This window comes from Plectropomus leopardus, chromosome 9 (assembly GCF_008729295.1).
Source record: "Plectropomus leopardus isolate mb chromosome 9, YSFRI_Pleo_2.0, whole genome shotgun sequence".
Classification (NCBI taxonomy): domain Eukaryota; kingdom Metazoa; phylum Chordata; class Actinopteri; order Perciformes; family Serranidae; genus Plectropomus; species Plectropomus leopardus.
In genome coordinates this window covers 404,766-424,617 of record NC_056471.1, presented here as the reverse complement: position 1 = coordinate 424,617, position 19,852 = coordinate 404,766, and the positions used below count along the sequence as shown (strand labels likewise).

At 39.5% G+C, this 19,852-nt stretch overlaps 1 protein-coding gene across 1 annotated transcript in view; it reads right to left on the bottom strand.

The window, feature by feature from the left end:
• Positions 1–2,730: 2,730 nt before the first annotated feature.
• LOC121948427 (seizure protein 6 homolog) overlaps positions 2,731–19,852 on the bottom strand; it is a 29,678-nt gene continuing 12,556 nt past the window's right edge. The window contains exons 5-10 of the mRNA XM_042493826.1: positions 18,644–18,835; positions 16,745–16,936; positions 12,787–12,822; positions 12,307–12,415; positions 9,421–9,514; positions 2,731–3,221 (exon numbers count right to left, since the gene is read on the bottom strand). Of these exons, the coding sequence (XP_042349760.1) occupies positions 3,192–3,221; positions 9,421–9,514; positions 12,307–12,415; positions 12,787–12,822; positions 16,745–16,936; positions 18,644–18,835 (653 nt within the window). The 3' untranslated portion in view covers positions 2,731–3,191. The remainder of the gene's footprint in view (positions 3,222–9,420; positions 9,515–12,306; positions 12,416–12,786; positions 12,823–16,744; positions 16,937–18,643; positions 18,836–19,852) is intronic.

The window sequence follows — 19,852 nt, the reverse complement described above, 5'->3', positions numbered from 1 at the left end:
TTAACCTTTGAACATTTTTATTCTGTATTCAGATGTCCATTTGTCCATAAGATTGTTCATAATGCAGCCCCCACAACTTTGAAGAGGTTTGTTCAACTTCGCTCTGAGCACTCAAGCAGAGCAACAAAGTCTGCCTCAAGCTCAGATTGTAGTATCCCCAAACGTGGCTCTGCTTCTGCACAATCCGCATTTTCTTTTAAAGCCAAAAAAGCATGGAATAATCTCCCAACTAATCTGAAACTTTGCACAGACTTCCGTATTTCTCCCACAAAGTCAAAAAATGGATTTTAAGGAACCAGTCTTTTACACATTAATTTCTCATCCCGAAAAAGTTTTCAAGAACTCTAGGAAACATGTATATAACATTTTAATATCTGCATATTGTTATTTGCTCTTATAATTTCTGAAATGTGGCCTGTGTGTATGTGTGTGTGACTGTTTTGCTGTTGGTATCATCTGTATTTTACTGCTGCCCTTACCTGCCCAGGGACTACAGATGGATATTAGCTAGTAAGCTAAATCTGGTGCAAAGCATCTTTTCTCTTGTGAGACTAATGTTATTTTGTACATTGTCCCTGATTCAAATAAACTTAATAAACTAAACTAAACTCGCCAGCCATCAGTCTACAATCAGCTCCCTACGCTTCTTGGTTCAGAACAAGGGCTGTATATAAGGATGGATGACGCTCACCCAACTATACTCAATTTGCTTAAGTGAAGCTAAAATATCCGGGATACAGCCGCTACCATCTTTGCACTGGTGATATCATTTGGAGTTGGCGTCTGCCCTGTAGTGGTATCTGAACACCGGTCCAACCAGTCGCAAGCAGCAAAATGATCACTTGAACAAACATCAAGGTGATGAGAACTACCTTCAGTGACAGAAACCATCATTGGGAGAAATTTATTTGGCTTGCACTTTGAGTTTGGCCTATTTCCCATTTACTAGCATTGAGAGGCAGGCTTTATGACCTGTACTGCAGACAGACACCAGGGGGCAAGGTAATTTGAAAAGCTTCACTTTGGGGAAGCTGTCATATTGTCCATCTTTATATGTCGTCTGTAATCCAAAAGTGGATACCCCGAAGAAAATGCTAACTTAGCTTTTAGCTAGCTGTTAATGTTAGAATTGGGTTATTTAGTCACTACAAGTGGTGCTGTAGCAGATTTCAACTGACCATCTCATTTGTCTTGTACCAGTGCTCTGTGGGAGCATGTGCAAGAGTCTCGGTTGACAGGAAAATCAAGTTCTATTTTGTGGAGTGTTTTTTTGTTGTTTTTGGAATCATTTTTTGGCGAATATTAAGCAAATGTAGCTGCGGTTTGCAAGTTAGCATCAAATATGAAGAAGAAAAAGACAAAAAAGTTAGCTCCTGGATGTATTAAACGGGCTGCTGACGAAGGACAGGAGAGGAGGAGGCCGTGCTAAACTCAGCAAGACGAGGTCACAGAGCTGTTTTATTCAAAACTAGATGGTATTTTATTTTAAGATTTAATTACAGTACTTGTGTATATGTACTTGAACATCCCATTATTTGTTTGAATCCTATTGTCATTTGAATAAACCGTTTTAATGGTTTAAAGTGTGTTACATTCTGTCTGTCTTTAAATACACACGTCTAGGGTCCTCCAGTTGAGAATAGCCAATTCAAATTGTTTGTTATAAAAAGAAATTAATTTGATCAAAGCATAGCAAACATTTGCATTGTTAAAGATTTAAGTAACTTTATACTAAACATATTACAAACTTCTGAGATCAAATGAAACTAAGTTCTCAATTTCACATATATTTATTTCTTGAAAGATTTGTAATTTAGATTATTATATAAAGCCTTTCAACTTTAAAAAACTTAATGCATTTGTCTTTCAATCCGTCTTTTACTTCACAGGAAATAAAACATGAGGAAGGCTAACTTTCGCTGGTGAGATGACGTGATTTCTTGCTATGTGCTGATATCTTTTATGAGCATTCACTAACGGAGATCTTACTGCGCATGTGCTTACGGAGGTTTGTGTGTCTACAGCTCAGCAGTCTTGATGGTGGGCATGGTTTGTAGGCGGCCACAAACAGAATGTTGCTCCAGCTATGCCTCTGTTGCTGTGAGTCTGTCGATGCTAGCAAGCTAATGAATGGCTTCATTAGCAAAAACTGTCTTATGAGGCCACCTATGGCGTTCTTCTATGATTTACATGATTTTGCATCTTAAGAGCGCCTTATTGCTGTTTGTATTTATGCTCTTAAAAAGAAATAGAGAAAATATGAATCCCATAAACCACAAATCTATTCTTAGCAGATATTTTTCACATCTTGAAAAGGCTAATTGTCCTGTTTCACAACTGTATAACTTTTTCTTTGTTAGTTTTCTAAAATCACTACAAGCATCCTGTTAATGTCATCATAAATAGATAAACTTTTTTTTTCTTTTTTTAAGAAATAGGCCTAGTCACATCCCTAAAACCACAGATTGTTCTTATGTTTTTCTGCTCGAATCCAAATTAAATAAGTTACAACATGTTTCATTCTTAGCTTTAGATGTTACTGCTTCCACTCTTTATGCTAAGCTAGGCTAACCAGGTCCAGCTCTATTCTTGACATACAGACGCAAGAGTGAAATCAATGTTCTCATCTCACTCTCAGAAAAAAAAGATATTCCTTTAGGGGCCTTTTATTTAAGGCACATGTCTTATGTCAGAAGGTTGCATCAATTCAGAGAGTATTTTTGGGCACAGGTCGTCTATGATAAAAGCAGATGCTGTGTTTTTGCTGTGATTTTCAATAGTGTGATTTTCAATACACATCCCATAAATCCAAGCATTGCTCTTTCAGTGTTGGCAGGAGACATATAGTGTATAATATACATAACACAATGTAACATCTGTGGTTTTTGTTTCCCTCTGCTTTCTGAGATGACACTGCGCTGAAAGTCCTCAGGATGAGAGCACAGGATTAAAAACTGTACAAACTGCTGCTGCTGGACTGTTACTGTTGAAGAGCTAGAAAAATAATCCGGTGGCCCAGCCTTTCTAGGGGTAGCATGGTGTCCTCTTTTGGGTAAATAAAGGGAGGCTCATATTCAGTGAGAGTCAGAGTACAGGGTGGAGGCATCACCAAAGGTGTGAGTCTGACAGACGCTGAAAAGGCCAGCAGGCTCCTCATCTGTCCATACTGAAACACACACACACCGACATCTTCAGATCGAAACTTCGTATTCTCTTGTTTCCTGTGAAGACAGTGAACATAAGAGGTCACAGAGAGAGAGAGAGACTTATACAGCAGAGGTTGTCAAACCTAACCTCGAAATAGATCAACATCAGACAACCAAACCTAATTTGTGTCCTAGTGTGTTTAATTTGACTGAAACTGAGCCATTACTCATTTTGCAGGACAGAGTCACTATCACTATTGAAAACATGATCTTATTCTTACTCGTTAGATTTTTCCACCTGCACAGTCCCTGAGTTACTGAAATCATGCAGCCTTTTGCATTATCTTATCTTGATACAGATAGAGAAAGGGTTAGCAGTAAGAAAATCGGCGGTTAGGTTCATGCACCAAAACTTTTTTGTTATGGTTAGAAAAACATTGCAGATGTCACTAAAAAACGATTGTCTTTGAGTGGCATATGTTTAAGGCGGCTGTTCATACCAAAACAAATGACCATGGTGGACAGGGACAGTCTTATGGGGGTGCGTGCCTGCAGGATGGCAGGCCCTGCAGCTACTTCATGCAAAAACCATCACGCCAACTTAGCCGATCCTCTACCACAGCAGGAGCAGAGCAATAAGAAAATCTTGATCATTAGCCTAAAACAACGGGAGAATCCATCCACGACTCTGCAAAACTCATTCATCGTTTGCTTCTGCTTGACCATATTCCTGCTCTCTGTGCACTGCTGTTTCTCAAACTAGTCTGACAGCCAAGCTCACCTTGCCAAAACGGTGAGCCAACTTTTTGTCTACACAACACTGCTTGACAATGGCCATGTCAAACAATCCAAAAACGCTCCGCTGCTGCATCGTTAACAGGACTGCTTCCTAGCATAGTACTGTGTGTTTGGATTGCACAATCGCAAATGAACGTCTTCAGCTCCGGTGGTGGAATCAGGGAGCATGGGGCTGCGTACTCGATTGGCAGTGGCAAGGATTACCTTGCGGGACAACACGGCTCTCAGAGGCGCAGTTGACTCGCTTACCATGATTACCATTGGTATTGCTGCCATTCAGTCCTCTCTTGGGTTATCAACATCAAGGCTTGCCCTCTCTGGATCTGTCGAACAATTCTTTTGCCTGGCTATCAACTGGATGAACATTTGTGGCTCTGCATGGCCTCACCAGGGTGTTTGGGTTCGCATCCATGACCATCAGCAGTGGCGAGGACAACCAATGCAGTTGCCCAGCAGGGTGGCCCAGCTCCCCGAGACACTGGGGAAACACTCGCCATGCTTACCATCCATACTGCCACCATCCAACCTACTCTTGGCATATTTATATCAAGGCTTGCGTTCCTTAAATCCACCATACATTACCTATGCCCATGTATCATCTGGACTGTCATCTACATTGCTTGTCCCTCAGGTAACTCCAACAACAACAGATACAGTAGAGTGTAACTCTGTTGCATCTCCACCGCCAACAATAATTACGAATAAAATTTCCACCTAAATAGTGAGAAGAGGTATAAAAATAATCTACCCTGGGTGAAGGATGGAATATGGAAATTAATGAAAGTGAGAGATAATGCACAAAAGAAATCTCTACAAACTGGACTTACTAATAACTGCCAGAGTTTTACATCACTTCGGAATAAAGTTGTAAAACAGATCTGTAAAGCCAAAGCAGATTTCTTTATTGAGATGATAGATGGGGCAAATGGAAATGGAAAGTTGATATAGGAAAACTTAAACAAGCTATGAGCGACAAAATAAAGATATTTTTTCCAATGAGCTGAATCAGCTCCAGGTAAATGGCACACTAACTGACAATTCAGACATTATTGCCAATAGCCTTAACACATTTTTTATTAATTCAGTTGATGAACTAACAAAGCATTTTCAATGCCTAGACATTTCATGTATCCACTGGATGAAAGAAAAACCGGTATGTAGTTCAAGAGAAATATCTGTCCTAGAGGTTCTAAAAATAATTTCTTCTTTGAAAAGTTCCAAAGTCAGGGGTGCATTTGGTCTGGACAGTAATTTTGTAAAACTCCATAAAGAGGCTCTTGCAAGCCCCATTGCTCATCTGATAAATTTGTCCATAAAACAGGGTAAGGTACCATCAACTTGGAAAACTCCTAAGGTTACCCCAGTCTTTAAAGCTGGTGATAAGATGAAACCAGAGAACTATTGGCCAATAGGTATATTACCTAAAAGTTTATTGGACCAGGGTGGCTATGGTGGCTGTTTTTCTGGATTTGAAACAAGCTTTCAATACCATAAATTGATGATGATGCGCTTCTTTCGAAATTGTCTTATTTTATCTTTTCTAAAAGCACCCTCTGCAGGATGAAGTCATATCTCTCAGATAGAAAACAAGCTGTACAGATAGGAAATTCACAATTACCCTACCTCGCTTGCTCGGCTGGAGTTCCACAAGGCTCAATATTGTGACCTATTCTATTCAGTCTTAATGTCAATAACTTACCAAATGTTTGTCCAAGAGTGTGATTATATTCTGATGAGGCAGTATTGTATGCAAATGCCAAAACAAAGCAAGAATGTGCTGCAATTCTATCTGCAGCCATGTTACTAGTGTCCCAATGGCTCCAAAACTCCTGTCTACATCTCAACACACAAAAAAAAACTGTATGCATGTTTTTCTCTCGGCAGCCAGCAGAGGCCCAGCAACCATCTATTTTAATCAATGTAGAGAGAATAGATGTGGTGGAAGAGTTTAAGTATCTTGGTGTAGTCTTAGATTCAACCTGTCAAATTTACGGCATATAAGACCTTTTCTCACTTTAGTTTCAGCTAATGCTTACATGCATGCAATGATATTTTCTCATATAACTTACTGTTATACTACCTGGTTAAATACAGCAGCAAGCACTTTAAAACAAATCAAGTCTCTCCTCAAGAAAACACTCAAAATTTTAGGTGGAAAACCTTTACATTTTCATTACTGCAACAAACATCCTGAGGAAGTATAACATTTTAGATATTGATAGTTAAGGTATGTTATCAAGTTCCACTTTGCTCCAGGTGATAAGAGAGACCACGGCGTGGAGGTGTTGAGCCTGATCCCCGTGCCTGACGAAGCAGATGAGCCTTTGTGATCTGGGCTGGTATTTATTATTATTATAATTATTCATATTTATTTGTCTCCTTCCTTAGTGCCTTGTGGATTTCTGCCAGCTTGCGCACAGCCTGGTCATGGTGCCACCTATGATGGCCCTGCATCACAGCTGCCTTGCATCATAAGTAGCCCTGATCAGGAAGCTGAGACATGCTTGGGGTGTCATCCACATGTCAGCCCAGGTGGCTGCCCTGTTGAGCACTGCCTCCCAGGTCGTCCATCTGCCTTGCAGATGTTAGCTGACAGCTTTGATCTTGTATGTCTCCTCTTCCATTCTCACCAACTCGGAGATCACCAGACCTTTTCTCTCCTTTCTGCTGGCCTTGGCCCACATCTTGGGTGTAGGCCCCCATCCAAGACCGGCCCTGCCTTGTATCAGCAATTCCACAATCCCCTGGTGCTTCAGTCAGTTTGATGGCTTGGGCCACTGTTTGTACCACATCACACTTCCGTCCTGTGCGGACCGGGCCTTGCTGTTACTAACAGTCAGATCCGGTGATTCTCTCAGCTGGAATGCAAGTCTCACCTTCTCCTGTTTGGAGCCCAAGCTGATGGTTGCAAGTGGTAGTGAGAGGGTATTCCTGCCAAACAGTACTGCGGTGGAGAGGCACCGAGGGAGACCAAACCATTTGCGGATGTAATTGTTTGCTTTTGCATCCATGCTTAGCACTGTTAATGCAGTAAGATCACACAGCTGTAAGGGCCACATATACTGCTAGTAGAGAGTATGCTGGGAGCACCAGACCTTAAATTTCCTGGAAAGGAAGCTTTAGTCGATTTTGCTTGGACCGTCCATGAGGTGAGATGTCACAACAGCAGCCATATTCTTGTCAGACAGATCGGCCGTGTAGAGCCTTCCAAAGCTTCGGACTGGGTGCTCCACCAGGAGGGGGATTTTGTCACCACTGACCAGGAAGGTGATGTTATCATTCCTTAACCCCTTGCGGATTGAGAGACTGTGGGACTTGGCTGGTGTGATTTCCATCCAGGCCCAGGCAAGCAGTTCTTCAAGCCTTTTCAGGAGCCTGTTGGTACATGCAGCTGTCTGGAAGAGAGTGGTAATGTCATCCATGTAGCTTTGAATGGCTGGAAGTTGCTGTCCTGTCTTAGACTTAACTCCACGGACCATCCGTGAGCTGTATAGCAGACATGAAAGTTGTTGAAATAGCTGCCTGGACACATGGTTGGATGTGGAAGAAGTCAAGGGCAAAGGTGATATGAACTGGTGGGGAACTGACCCATATGCGCTGGCAAGATCCAGCAAGATGTGGATGTTTGACCTGTTACGTCTGGCTGACTGGACTTCTACAATTCTACAATTCTACAATTTCATTTAGCAGACGCTTTTATCCAAAGCGACGTACAACACAAGCAAGAATTTAGACTTAAGGAAAAAAACCCTTAGTAAGTGCAAAAAGTGCTTCAGGTGTGATTGGTCACAGGTATTGCCGTCTAGTGGCAGAAGAAGTGCTGCACAGCCCCCCCCCCCATTTTTTTTTTTTTTGTTTTTTTTTTTTTGAAACCAAAGTAATAACCAGTAGCAATCTCAGCATCTGAGATTCAACAATCTCAGTATCACTACTTACGATGACAGTCAACATACAACATCGCACAACTTTGTCAGTGCTAGATAATCATTAAGTGCTGGGTTTTGGACCATCTGACTTAATCTACCCCAAAGGGCAAAGAGGAGAAAAGTCAGGTTAAGTGCCTAGGTGTTCTTGGAACAATTGAGTTTTCAATTGTCTCTTACTTGTTCACAAAATGGCAGAATGCTCTACGCAACCAGGAAACCCTGGAACCCCTCTTATGGCAGATGGTATCGATGTAGTTGTTTGCCAGCAGGTAGCTGGTCATGCGTTTGGCAATCACAGCGATCTTCTCCTCCACATTCAAGAGGGCGATGCCTCTGAACTGGCTGATGTTATGGGAATCCTTCTCTTTGGGGATGAAGGTGGTGACAGCTTGACTCCATGGTGGAATGGTTTGGGTTTTGATTTGATCAGCCACTACAATAGCTTCAGCTGGTTGGGGCAGCTTTTATATACCCTGTAGGGAGTGCCGTTGGGCCCGCGTGCTGACACAACGCTTGCCCGCTCAACCACCTGCTTGATCTTAGCCCATTTGGGGGGCGAGGTGTCAAATGGGGTGAATGGCTCAGGTAGCTGGGAGTATGTGCTGGGTGATTCAAGCAGGATCCCCCTTTGACTGTCACTTATCTGACTCTTGATGTGATCCTCCAGCTCCTGCTCTGTGGTTCTCAGTGTCCCTGACTTGGTCCCGCAGAAAGCTTGCCCTGGCTTTTTCTTTCCAGGATCTACGCCTCCTGATTCTTTCCGCTGTGTGAGCTGAGCAAGCCTTGATTTAATTTGCTCCAACAGACTCTGCCAGCCCTCCTTCTACTGCTCCTTGGCTTTCCCCTAGGACTTGCATAAGAGGCATCGTTCTTTCACTAGCTAGAGGATTTCGCGCTAGCCCCTACCATTCTGTCTTGAAATAGACCTCCTCTGGGGCATCTCTCCAAACCTTTGACTACCTTCCTCATAGAGGATCTATCCTAAATTTGTGAAATGTCCTAAAATTCGAGAAATATCCTTAAATTTTAGAAATGTCCTGAAATTCTAGAAATGCCCTAGAATCCTAGAAATGTCCTTAATACTGGAAACGTGTATACAGCTGTTGCAACAGGCCCCTGGCCTCCTGTCATTTTGCAAAAATTGCACCCCAGCAAAGCAAATTAAGTATCCCTGGTCTACATTTTTCAGATATTTGACACCCCTCTACTTGACAGGGCTACAAACATTACAGAAGAATGCAGGACCCTAAACTCTAACCTAAAAATCAAATAACCCCCTCTAGAAATTGTACTTTAGTGGTGACATTCCCTTACAAATTTGCAATAACTAATTTTTGTCCCAAAGCTCCCTTGGCAGGTCCACTGATGTTGGGCATTGAGAGAGAGAAGAAATTAAGTACACAGGGAAACACAGGAAATGCACTTCAAGCCTGATGCTCCAGAATAATGCAGCAGACAAGGCACTGCACCAGACCCAGATGAACATACCCATCACACAAATGCACATATACAAAAACACACAAACCAAAGACTAACATATGTTGACTCACTGTTGTCTCGTAAACTGAGTTGTCAAACGTAGATTTTCTGGTGATGTTTTCATATGGTAAGCTGGAGGACAGGGACAGTGGCTTCCTCGGAACCCTGAGCACACATGGAGAAAACACTCATGACAAAGATGCAAAAATATGTTTAACATTATCACCCTGGAGTGATGGGAGCAATGTTCATGTAGTAATAGACCTCTTTAATACAGAAGGACAAATCATTTGACAATCCATTTTGAACTAGTTTTGCTGCATACAGTATATTCTGGTTGGGTCACACTTTGGTCTTCTATTTTTTGCTATTGTGTGCTGAAATCCATCAGGAACAAGTTACAAGATCATTATTTTGTGCCCTCAGGCTAATCAACTGCGCATAAAAAATAATTCACTGGTTCCCATAAAATAATAACTTGTGCGCACAAGACAAAAAAAAATGTCACATTTCAGGACTTAAGTGGCTCAGTAGGTTTGAGCAAAATATCTGTCAACATATCAACTTAATGCTCCCTCATGCTCTCTAACTAAGTGCTGCTAACTGTCTGTTGCTTGGTGCTGTGACAGATGGCACATAGTACCATACAATGACAGTGCAATGCTACCATTTATGAAGGTAGATGAGGGTAGAAGGTAGATTTATTAAGCATTTTTTAAACAAAGTTTAAAACAGGGGTCAGCAACCTTGTTATATGAAGTGCCATTTTAAAAAAAATCCTGTCAGTAAGTGTGCCACATCAACCTTAAAGTTAAGATTAAGTTTAATTATGACACTGCGTCACAATTTAAATTAACGCATCTGCAATTTTATTTCATGCATAAAGGTAATGTGCACAGAAACATTTAAAACAAATTTCTCCCCGAATCACAACATTGCAATTATATGTAAGAGAAGACGCCAGCCATGGACCTTGTTTATCAGCATAAAAAACCTCCACAAATATTTGCAATGGTTGTACTCCCTTTTACGCTGTTTTCCATTTCATCATACTGTTTTTAACAACAACACTTCATTCACACTTAATTTACTAAGTGGGACCAGCAAATGTCAAAAATGTGAATCAAAGTTAACAAATAAAAATATGAGCAGAACTGTTCAAGAATGTTCTTGCTATTCTTATGAAAACATCCACATGAGATGACAGCACTTGTGCAAAGTCGTGTGTAACAAAAAAACAGATGCCTACCTGTAAATGTGATCCCTGGCCCTGCTCTCCTTTGCTAAGCTCTATTATCTGGGGGTTGTAATTAGTCACTTTAATTTGCACACAAGCAGTGGGTAGTTGTCAGACGGCTGCGGGAGGGGCTGAGCACGCTCTTCATGTGAGACAATATCTTCTCACAGAAGTATGTTGATCCAAAGACTGTCAGAAGAGCCAATGCAATGTTCGTGAGACAGCTAAAGTTCTCTGGCAGAGATGTAATGCAGGTGAGGATGCAAGTTCCGTGATCGTGCATGGCTGTGGTTTCCAGTTGTTTCCGCAGCTTGGCAAACTTTGTCACCCACATTGTTGAGCTTTTCAGCTGCATTACCATGTCCTGTGTATCCACAGTCCATCAGAGAAAAATCAACTTCATGTCCATTAAAGCTTTCGGGTATGATCAAGAAAAAGGACATGGGTCCATACCTCTGAAATTCCCCAAATCGTGCTGTGAACTCCAACTCCAGCCTGCTGACGGGCTTGCATATTTCAGTGGTGCTGATGCTGTGCTGAGTGGACAGGTCCTTCAAGTGTGTGAAGTAGTGGAAAGTGGAGCTTTCAATGTCGCTTGAAAAAAATGCCAGCTTTCCAACAAAAGCTACTCTTGTCATACATGAGATTGAGCTTGTTAAGGCAGCCAGTAATGTCTGTGAGAAACATCAGTTTCATAACCTACCTCTCGTCCTCAAGCTCTGTATAGTCTTGGCCTTTTTCAGCCAGGAAGGCCATTATGGCATCAAAGCAGCCGACAAAGCGCTCCCAAACTTTGCCGTGGCTCAGCCACTGAACAGCTGTGTGGAGAGGAATATCTTTAAATGAGCAGTCCATTTGTCCAAGCAGGGACTGGAACTGTCAGTGTGTCAGAGCAGATCACTTAACTATGAAGTTAACAACCTTCACCACTGTGGCCATGACCACATCAAGATCTGAATTTGACATCTTTGCACATAAGTTTTCTTGGTGAAGAATTTGACGTTTCATGATGGAGTGACCGACTTGATGGATTCAGCCTTTTCTGTTTCATCCTTGAAAGATTTGCCGAGTTTGGTCTCAATATGGCGCCTAACACTCGACGTTTGGCAAACTAAATTTTCAAGACATGAAGTACACACCACACGGTCCTTCTGAAACACAAATCCCCATTCTTCTGTCTACGAGGGCTGGAAAGCCCAATCATTTAGTTTAGCTTTCTTTGCTAGTGGGCCTGCCCTCAGTCTCCCGAGGCTGCTCTGGCAACGTAGTTTTTTTCCCCCACCTGCCCTTGTTTGAGGAAGGCAAAGATATTAGCCAATCAGATGCAAAGTAGGGCGGGTCTGGTGAGGAAAAACGTCAATCAAATTATTGTTTTTGCCTGCCAAATCACCTCCACTGAGGGCACAGTACAATTCCAAAAAATTCTCTTGTACTCTCGTGTGTTATTGGTTAAGCTGCTGCATGCCAATGGTGGCACACGTGCCTAGGGTTGCCGACCCCTGGTTTAAAAAAAAATGAAATTAGCAATAAAAACATTTATATGCATCTTAAGTTTTTTTTTTTTTGTAAGTACATTTTAATTGGTTTGTTTTTCTTCTATTTTTTTCATTTAATCTATGTTTTCCATAGTTATTTGACAGTTGCTTGTGTCATCGTTATTCAATTTTAGTATCATATCTCACAAGAACATCACACCTTTTCAGTGGTTATTTGAACTGACTTTGAGAAGTAGAGGTAGATCCCAATGATGAGGATGAGGAGGAGGATGATGAGAATAAAGACAGCAAATGCTGCTTGGGTCCCCTCCATTCGTAGGTCTGCAGTTGATACTATTAGAGAAAGAAAGGTGACATATAAATACAGTATTTTCTGTAGCGTGTTCTCATTCCTTAAGTTTAAAACAGACTCTTCCACCGTTTGTGCAGGTCATGTTTATAACTCTCAGCAGAAGATGAGCAGAACTTATTAAAAACCATAATGACCAAAATAAATAAAAATAAACATATACATGAAATACATTTTTTTTAAAAAACAGAACTTTTTATAATAAATAAAAAACACAAATATGTGCAAAATAAGTGAAGGTTGGTTTATGTAATTGCTGAAAACTAATATTGCCAGCAGAATTATCTGTTAGAAACTTCTGTATTCATGTGTAGTCAAGGTTTGCAAGTGAAGTTAACTTCTTAGCATAACTTACCATCTAATCCGTGCTCATCGTACTCTGCTGGGTGGGCTGAGGAAAATACAGAAACAATGTAAAACATTCATGTATTACAAAAACATGAAGAGAAATTAATTGAGTATTTACTAGCCCAATTTGTTCTTACTAATTCTGTCTGACCTTTTTTTCAACAGATGAAAATTCAACAAACCTCAGTAAACTGAATGATCATGAGTTCTAGGTATGCATGTACTGAGACATGTTGAGTATAGGAAAATAATTTTTGTTAGCACACAATATTTTTCAGTGATATTATTAATGTGCAAAAATTCTTTACTAATTTCTGTGATTTTTGCATCTGCTTTTATTTACATAACTGCACAGTGATAAGTGGTATGTTTAGCTTATACAGTTTGGGTTATTCACCTAGTTTTATGAACCTTCATTATATTCAAATTGGATGACATATTTGGAGCAATCTTAGCTAGTTGACTAGCTTGATGACTGCCAGCTAAGCTACACAGCCAAGGCATTATAATCATTAAAGCTGGTGTTGGCAGAAATCCTTTAAGGGAAAACAAAATTAAGTCAGTAACACAAGCCTCTAAAACATATAGAACTTTGAGTTGATTTTAAGATCAATTTTATAGCTAATAGCTAATGGCTAATAGTCAGCCAATATTAGCTGTAGTGTGTTTGAAATCTTGAGAACTCGCTGAAAACATTTAAATTTACATTTGTTTAAAGTTATATTTAGCATTTTAAAGGGTTTACTGTTAATTAATGGTTATACTACCTTGGCTGTGGAGTTGGAATCATCAAGCTGAGATGTTAAGAGAGACATTGCAAGTTGGTGTCCATCATAGACTGGACAGATGGACAACATGACAATTCCCCCAAACTATAGCTATATAATCTGGATCTCCCCATGGTGTCTGTCTGCAGTATAGGTCATAAAGCCTGCCAAAAGCCGGCCAAACTAAAAAAAACAGATTACACATCAAATTAATTTTTACCAAAGATGGTATCTGTCATTAAAGGTAGCTCTCGCGATGTGATCTCCTGATGTTTGTTTCAAGTGATCATTTTTATGATCAGTTGGATTTAGTTATTCAATTCTACAAAAAGGGGATTTTCCGCCATGATTGACAGCTGTGACAGCCAATTCATGCAATCGCATTCAATAGGCTGCTCGTGATTGGTCAGGCTCTGGCTCCTATTGACCACCATCACAAGATGGCAGCGGCTGCATCCGGGATATTTTAGTGGGGTTAAGTGGGGGCACTTTGCCACTCTTTATATACAGTCTGTGGTGTCCAAACATACGGCAGGGACATTGACAAGCTGGAAAATTAGCAAAACAGATTATCATTGTGTGCTTATTTGAAAATTAACAAAAAAAAAAAACCATTTTATTTTCTTACAGTGTCCAATCAGACACTCAGGAATGAGTCATAAATATAAAACCAAAAGTGTCAGTACATCTGGAATGCACTGCAGCTGGGCTGTAAATCCACAGAGACACCTTGACTGAAAACACATTAAAATGCACATCTTCCTCATTGGGACCCGGACAGGTATCTCAGTCAATGCAGAGGTTATGTTTGCTTCGATCAGGGTCCAGACTCAAGCTAAAGGCCACTCTTTTGTTATTTCAGTCTCCAGACTGGAGCAAACTTTTTCAAAGGGTCAGGACAACAAAATCCAGAGCCATTTAAAAAAAAACCCACTTTTCTCCTCTGCAGCTTTTCACTGTGACTGATGTGTTTTTTCCTGCTTTTTTTGAAAGGTGCTCGCTCTTCTTAGTTCAGCTTCTTTCTTGTTTTGTTAAATTGTCTTTCAAACTGTCAGAGTGTTCTGCTGGAGTCCCTAAATAATAGTAATAGAGTGTACAAGTTAATGTCTTGTTCCAGACAAATTATTTGAAATATGATTTTCTTTTGTTTATTATTTTAAGCTTTTCCAGGTTTACAACCTTTGACTTTCCAAAGTATTTAAACCTTTTAACCCTGACAAAATTGGTGCAATTTCTTCCAAAAATAAAAATAAATAAATAAATAAATAAAAGCTAAGGGAAAAAAACTAAGGGAAAAACTAAATTGATCAATTACATATTTGAAATTGTTATAGAATAACTATAATTAAGCACTGTTTCCAAGTCATATTGCCTCATTTTTTTTGTTTTTTTAACTTCCTTTTAATTTTCTTTTTTTTTTTCCTTTTATTTAATTTATAGATTTATTTATTTATTTATTTTTACCAATGTCCATTTAATATTCCTGTTCTTTTTTTAAAAAAAACTTGTTCTTTTTAGTAATTTCTTTCCCCCTTCCTCATTACCTTCTTTCCATTATTTTGATAGAAATAAAGCCAACCTGCTCAGTATAGATATACAAGGTTAAAAATTTTAATATGTCATAAAAACATAAATGACAACAAAAGAACATGAAAGAATAAATAAATTCAGTAAAAAATGCACAATAAAGAGTGCAAGACTTCTGTAACAAAAGGCAGCAAAAAGGAGGGACATTACATGAGTTTATTTTTGCTCATTGCAAAAATTAAAAAAGATGAGCAACCTCCACGTATTTCTTCTTTAATAAAAGAATCTGCTTGATATCAGGCAAAAATAATATTAAACTTAAAATCTGTGCTGTGGTATCACAGTTCAGGAAACCTGCCAGGAAGTGCAAGGAGGCCAGGAGAACTTCTGTGCTCAGTCAGTAGCCTCTGCAGCAGTTAATACCGGCAGCTCTGAGAGGATGACCCCTCATAAAAAGATGAAATAAAATAAATGGGCCGCTGTAAAAAGTTGACACCAAAAAGTGCGCAGGGCAAGGGGACAGCTAAGGACAAAGACACTGCCGACAGTCGCTAAGATGAAATGTTCATTCTGAATGCATTCAGCCAAGACCAGAGACTTGGACTGCCCCCAGGCCCAGAACTGCAGGACCCCAGATCTAGAGAGGTAAATGTGGCTGTGCATGTAACAGATCACACATAAATTCTGCTCAAATTCAAAAGAATATGAGGAAGAGTTGACAATGCTTATTGTACCACCCTACAACTTACTAATACAGTAAGTTGTAGGGTGGTCCGAAGTGTCATGTATAAACATACTTTTTATGGTGCATACAATACTATTATACAGTCCTGGACAAGAGGACTGTATAATAGTTTCACCTGTTACACCATGTGGCTATCATGTGATCCATCTATGGCTTTTAAAAATGGCACCTTTTCATATCAAACTAAGTCTGAAGATGAGAGTAAGCTTAAAACACCTGTGGAAGTGTCAATAAATTGCACACGAGGGAGCTACAGTGTGAAGTGATAGAAACAGAAAGCAGATGCATAAATGGTTGTATTTTTTTTTTTTTTAACATAGGGAAAATAAGGAAATGACCCCAAAATTGCAAGAATAAGCAAAAGGTGACAAGCAAACTACCCAAAAAATTGTTTTCAAAAAGAGGGGGAGGATTATCAGAAATTGATCCAAAAACGTAAGGGAAAATATCTAGAAAAATATATTTCTTGTAATAATAATTCTATATTTAAAATTATGTTGCAGAAAAACATCTGATAAATACATAAGTTTTTTTTAATAACTTTTTTAAACCAATTTTTGCTGATTTTAGGGTCAAGTTTCTCATTGTCTTGTCCTCCTAAGTTTATAAGGTGCTTATAAAATTATAAATATAATGGCCTTGTTTTGCTTCCATAGACACTTTAATTTCATAATGTGACTTGACATGGCTTCTAGGAAACACTCTTCAAACAATGAAATGACTGAGTTGGCTCGAACACCAGATTTAACCAGCTAAGTGGACCTATAGCAGGTATTGAATTATTAATAATTTTTTTTTCTTTTTCATGACCTTAAATGAGATTATGTGTTTAAAGAAGCAGATATTTAAGGACCCCAATAGGACACTTTATAACTGAAGCTGACCTGACATAAGTGTAGTAAAGCCATCAGGCTGTATTTTCTTACCTTTGCAGACAGGTGGCAGCCCACTCCACTGAGATGGGTGTCCAGGGACACAGTGGAGAACAGGTTCACCCAGCAGCTGATGGCCAGGCAGACAGGAGTAGTGGAGGGTCTCCCCTGCCTGGAAGTGGAGCTTGTTGGAACTGGGGATCCCATAGCTGGGTGTTCCTGGGTGACTGCAGGACTCATAAACCTCTGCTGGGGTCAAAGGAGAGAAACAGTTCAGATTGACAAGACTGTGTCGGAAATGTGCATTGGAGCCTGATCTGATGAAGCTTTTAATATTTCTTCGCAATATTGTTGATGTTATCATAGTGGAAGATGGTACAGACAGCCATCAAATTATGTACAAATATTCACAGTCCACAGACAATTCCTCTATCTTTCTATCTTTTTAATAGCATCACTATCAAGCTAATCATTTTCACTTCCACACAAGACATGTCAAAATCTAACAGGCAGGTTGTTATGAAATGTGCTGATCCTCAGAGAACACATATGGGCTCAGGTAAGACTTTCACACTTGTAAATAGGTGATAAAAAATGTAGAGAAATTTGAAATACTATTTTGTATCTGTGTGTCCACTTAAACCCTTTGAAACCTGTGAGTGAATTGGCTGGATTGGAGAGGAAATGACCCAAAATATTCAAGAAATCAGTAAAAAGAAAATTACCAGAGAAAAAAAAAAACATACAACACAAATTAAGAGCCCACAATAAAAAAAAAACCCACAGCTTACTATTCTTGCTCACTTAATATGACTATGCAAGTTTTGGGCTTCAAACTAAGACAGTGATCAGCATTGGAGATATTGAAATAATGCCATGTGTACCTGATTCAATAACAATTACAAAAGTAGGTAGGTTGAAGGAAAATTGCATTTGGACTTAAAATATGTCTGTGATATCTGAGAGACAGGTCCAGTGTCACATCAACATGTTGGCCTCTGTCCTGAAGCTGGAGAGAATTTCTTGAGGTACACTTTTACATTTTTTTTTTTTTCATATAGTAATTGACTTTTGCTCATGAGCTCCATCTCATGCATAACAATGACCTGGCTTGTCTTCTCCAAAGTAATTTCCGTTGTCCGGCTAAATTAAATAATTATATAATTATTAGTCAGTGCCATTGAACAATATGTCTTCAGAGAATAGTGTTCTCAGTGTATAGAACATTCATGCAAATGAAGTTAATGTCTTCACTGCTGTTTAAGGGGGAAATTATATTTTAATCAGACTGGTGCACTTTAAACCCGCCAGCTTTGTCAGATACAAAGCAGTGGAAGGAGGTCAAGTCACTGAAGGAGGTCAAGGCACTGAGGTCAGCTGGTGTACATTAAAATCATAAAAAGACTGAAAACATTTCCATCACAACGAATAATTAAAAAAATCAGCTTCTAGAAACTGTCAGGAAAAATGGTAAAATGTTATATTTTGAATAAAAAATCTGAGTATTTAATACATGCATACAGATGTAGCCAGGGCAATGTGTAGAGGTAGTATTCTAGTCCATTCATTAATTGAAGTCAAGTTAATCAAAGCTCATTTTTGTGCTAGTACTCAAAATCTATATACTTGCAGAAAAAAAAAGTTAGTTTTGTGGGGACTTTGGTTCCCTCTGAGCCTCTGGGTGGGGCCCTATCTGGTCCTATTAATGTTTTGAGCCCCCCCAAAGTCCAAGAAAAGACTTTTTAAAATCTTGTGCAGACAACATGTCATTGTGCAGCAGTTATAAAAAGCACTTTTGTATCAGCATCATTGTGTAGCCTCACTGTTGATATAACTTGCACAAATGGAGGTAATCTGTCAAATGGTGCATACTTTCCAGTACCGTTACAATTACAATTCAGTTTGTAGTGGAAGTACGTAGGCCTTGAAAAACACTTAAACTCTTATACGTACGCAGACATTTGGGCAGCTTCTGGTTCCACTTGGGGCCTGAGGACCCTCGATTGTAGCAGGTGAGCAGGCTGTTTCCAGATAGAGTGTAGCCCTTGTTGCAGATGTATTGGATGGTTGAAGCCACGTTAAAATGGGGACCTGACAGCACCCGCCTGCTGTGCTCCACCTTTCCAGGGTCAGGGCAGGACAGTACTGGATGGATAAACAAAAAAAGATGGTTGTTGTTATTGATGGTTATTGTCAACTTTGAATTATCTAGACACAGGGATATTACTTTAAAAGGGGGCCTATTATGCTTTTCCGTACTTTGTGTGTTAAATAGTGTGTTACAGTGAGGGATGTTCATATTAAACATAGTCACATTTTTAATGAATGATGAATATGCATGTAGTAATCTATGTGAGCAAAACCCTCAGGTTTCTTACCATTCAGAAAATTTTCTTTTTTCTGATAGTCTTTTTTTTTTTTTTTTTTTTTAAATCGGGCTACAGTATGATGTCAGTGTGCTGGGTTTCTTTATATGATCAACAGCTCCAAGAGCGCTACTGTTGGTGTTAACATAAAGTAGCCTAAGGACTTAATTTGTGCTGCCAGAACAGGATCTGGCACCTTCAATACTGTGACCAGAGTCTATTTAATTGGATTCAGCACCTCCTTTGTCACTATGAAAATATGTCAATTCATTTTTGTCTAATATTTAATTTTACCTGTCTTGTTGGTTTTTATTTACCACTGAAACAGCACAAAAATTGCCTACTTTAGATGCATCTTAAATCTATTTTGAGAGAGAGAGCGAGAGCGAGAGAGAGTGAGAGAGAGAGGGCACTTTGGGTTTTACAGCGTGTGGCGTTTGGGAATTTTGTTCACGGCACGTGAGCTGATATGATTTGAAACTGCAGTTTGAATTAAGATAGCCTGCTCTCAGCGGTGAGGAGGAAACTGGTGACATGGCTAAAGGACAATAAAGTTTTTTGGACTTCCTCAAACTAGCCAACCTGTTCTACATAAAAAATTCGTTCCTAATTCCTAAATTTCGCCCATAGTAAAAACCTGGCTGTAGGGACAAGACAAAGAATTTAGGAGAGAAAGCAAATGCTATAAACTGTTACCAGCTGTTTCCATGCATCTCATCTTGCTGATTTTTAAGTGAACAGAATACTCTGATGAATAAATATTGCTGTGTTTGTGAAGTTAGTGCTGTTTAAGTTT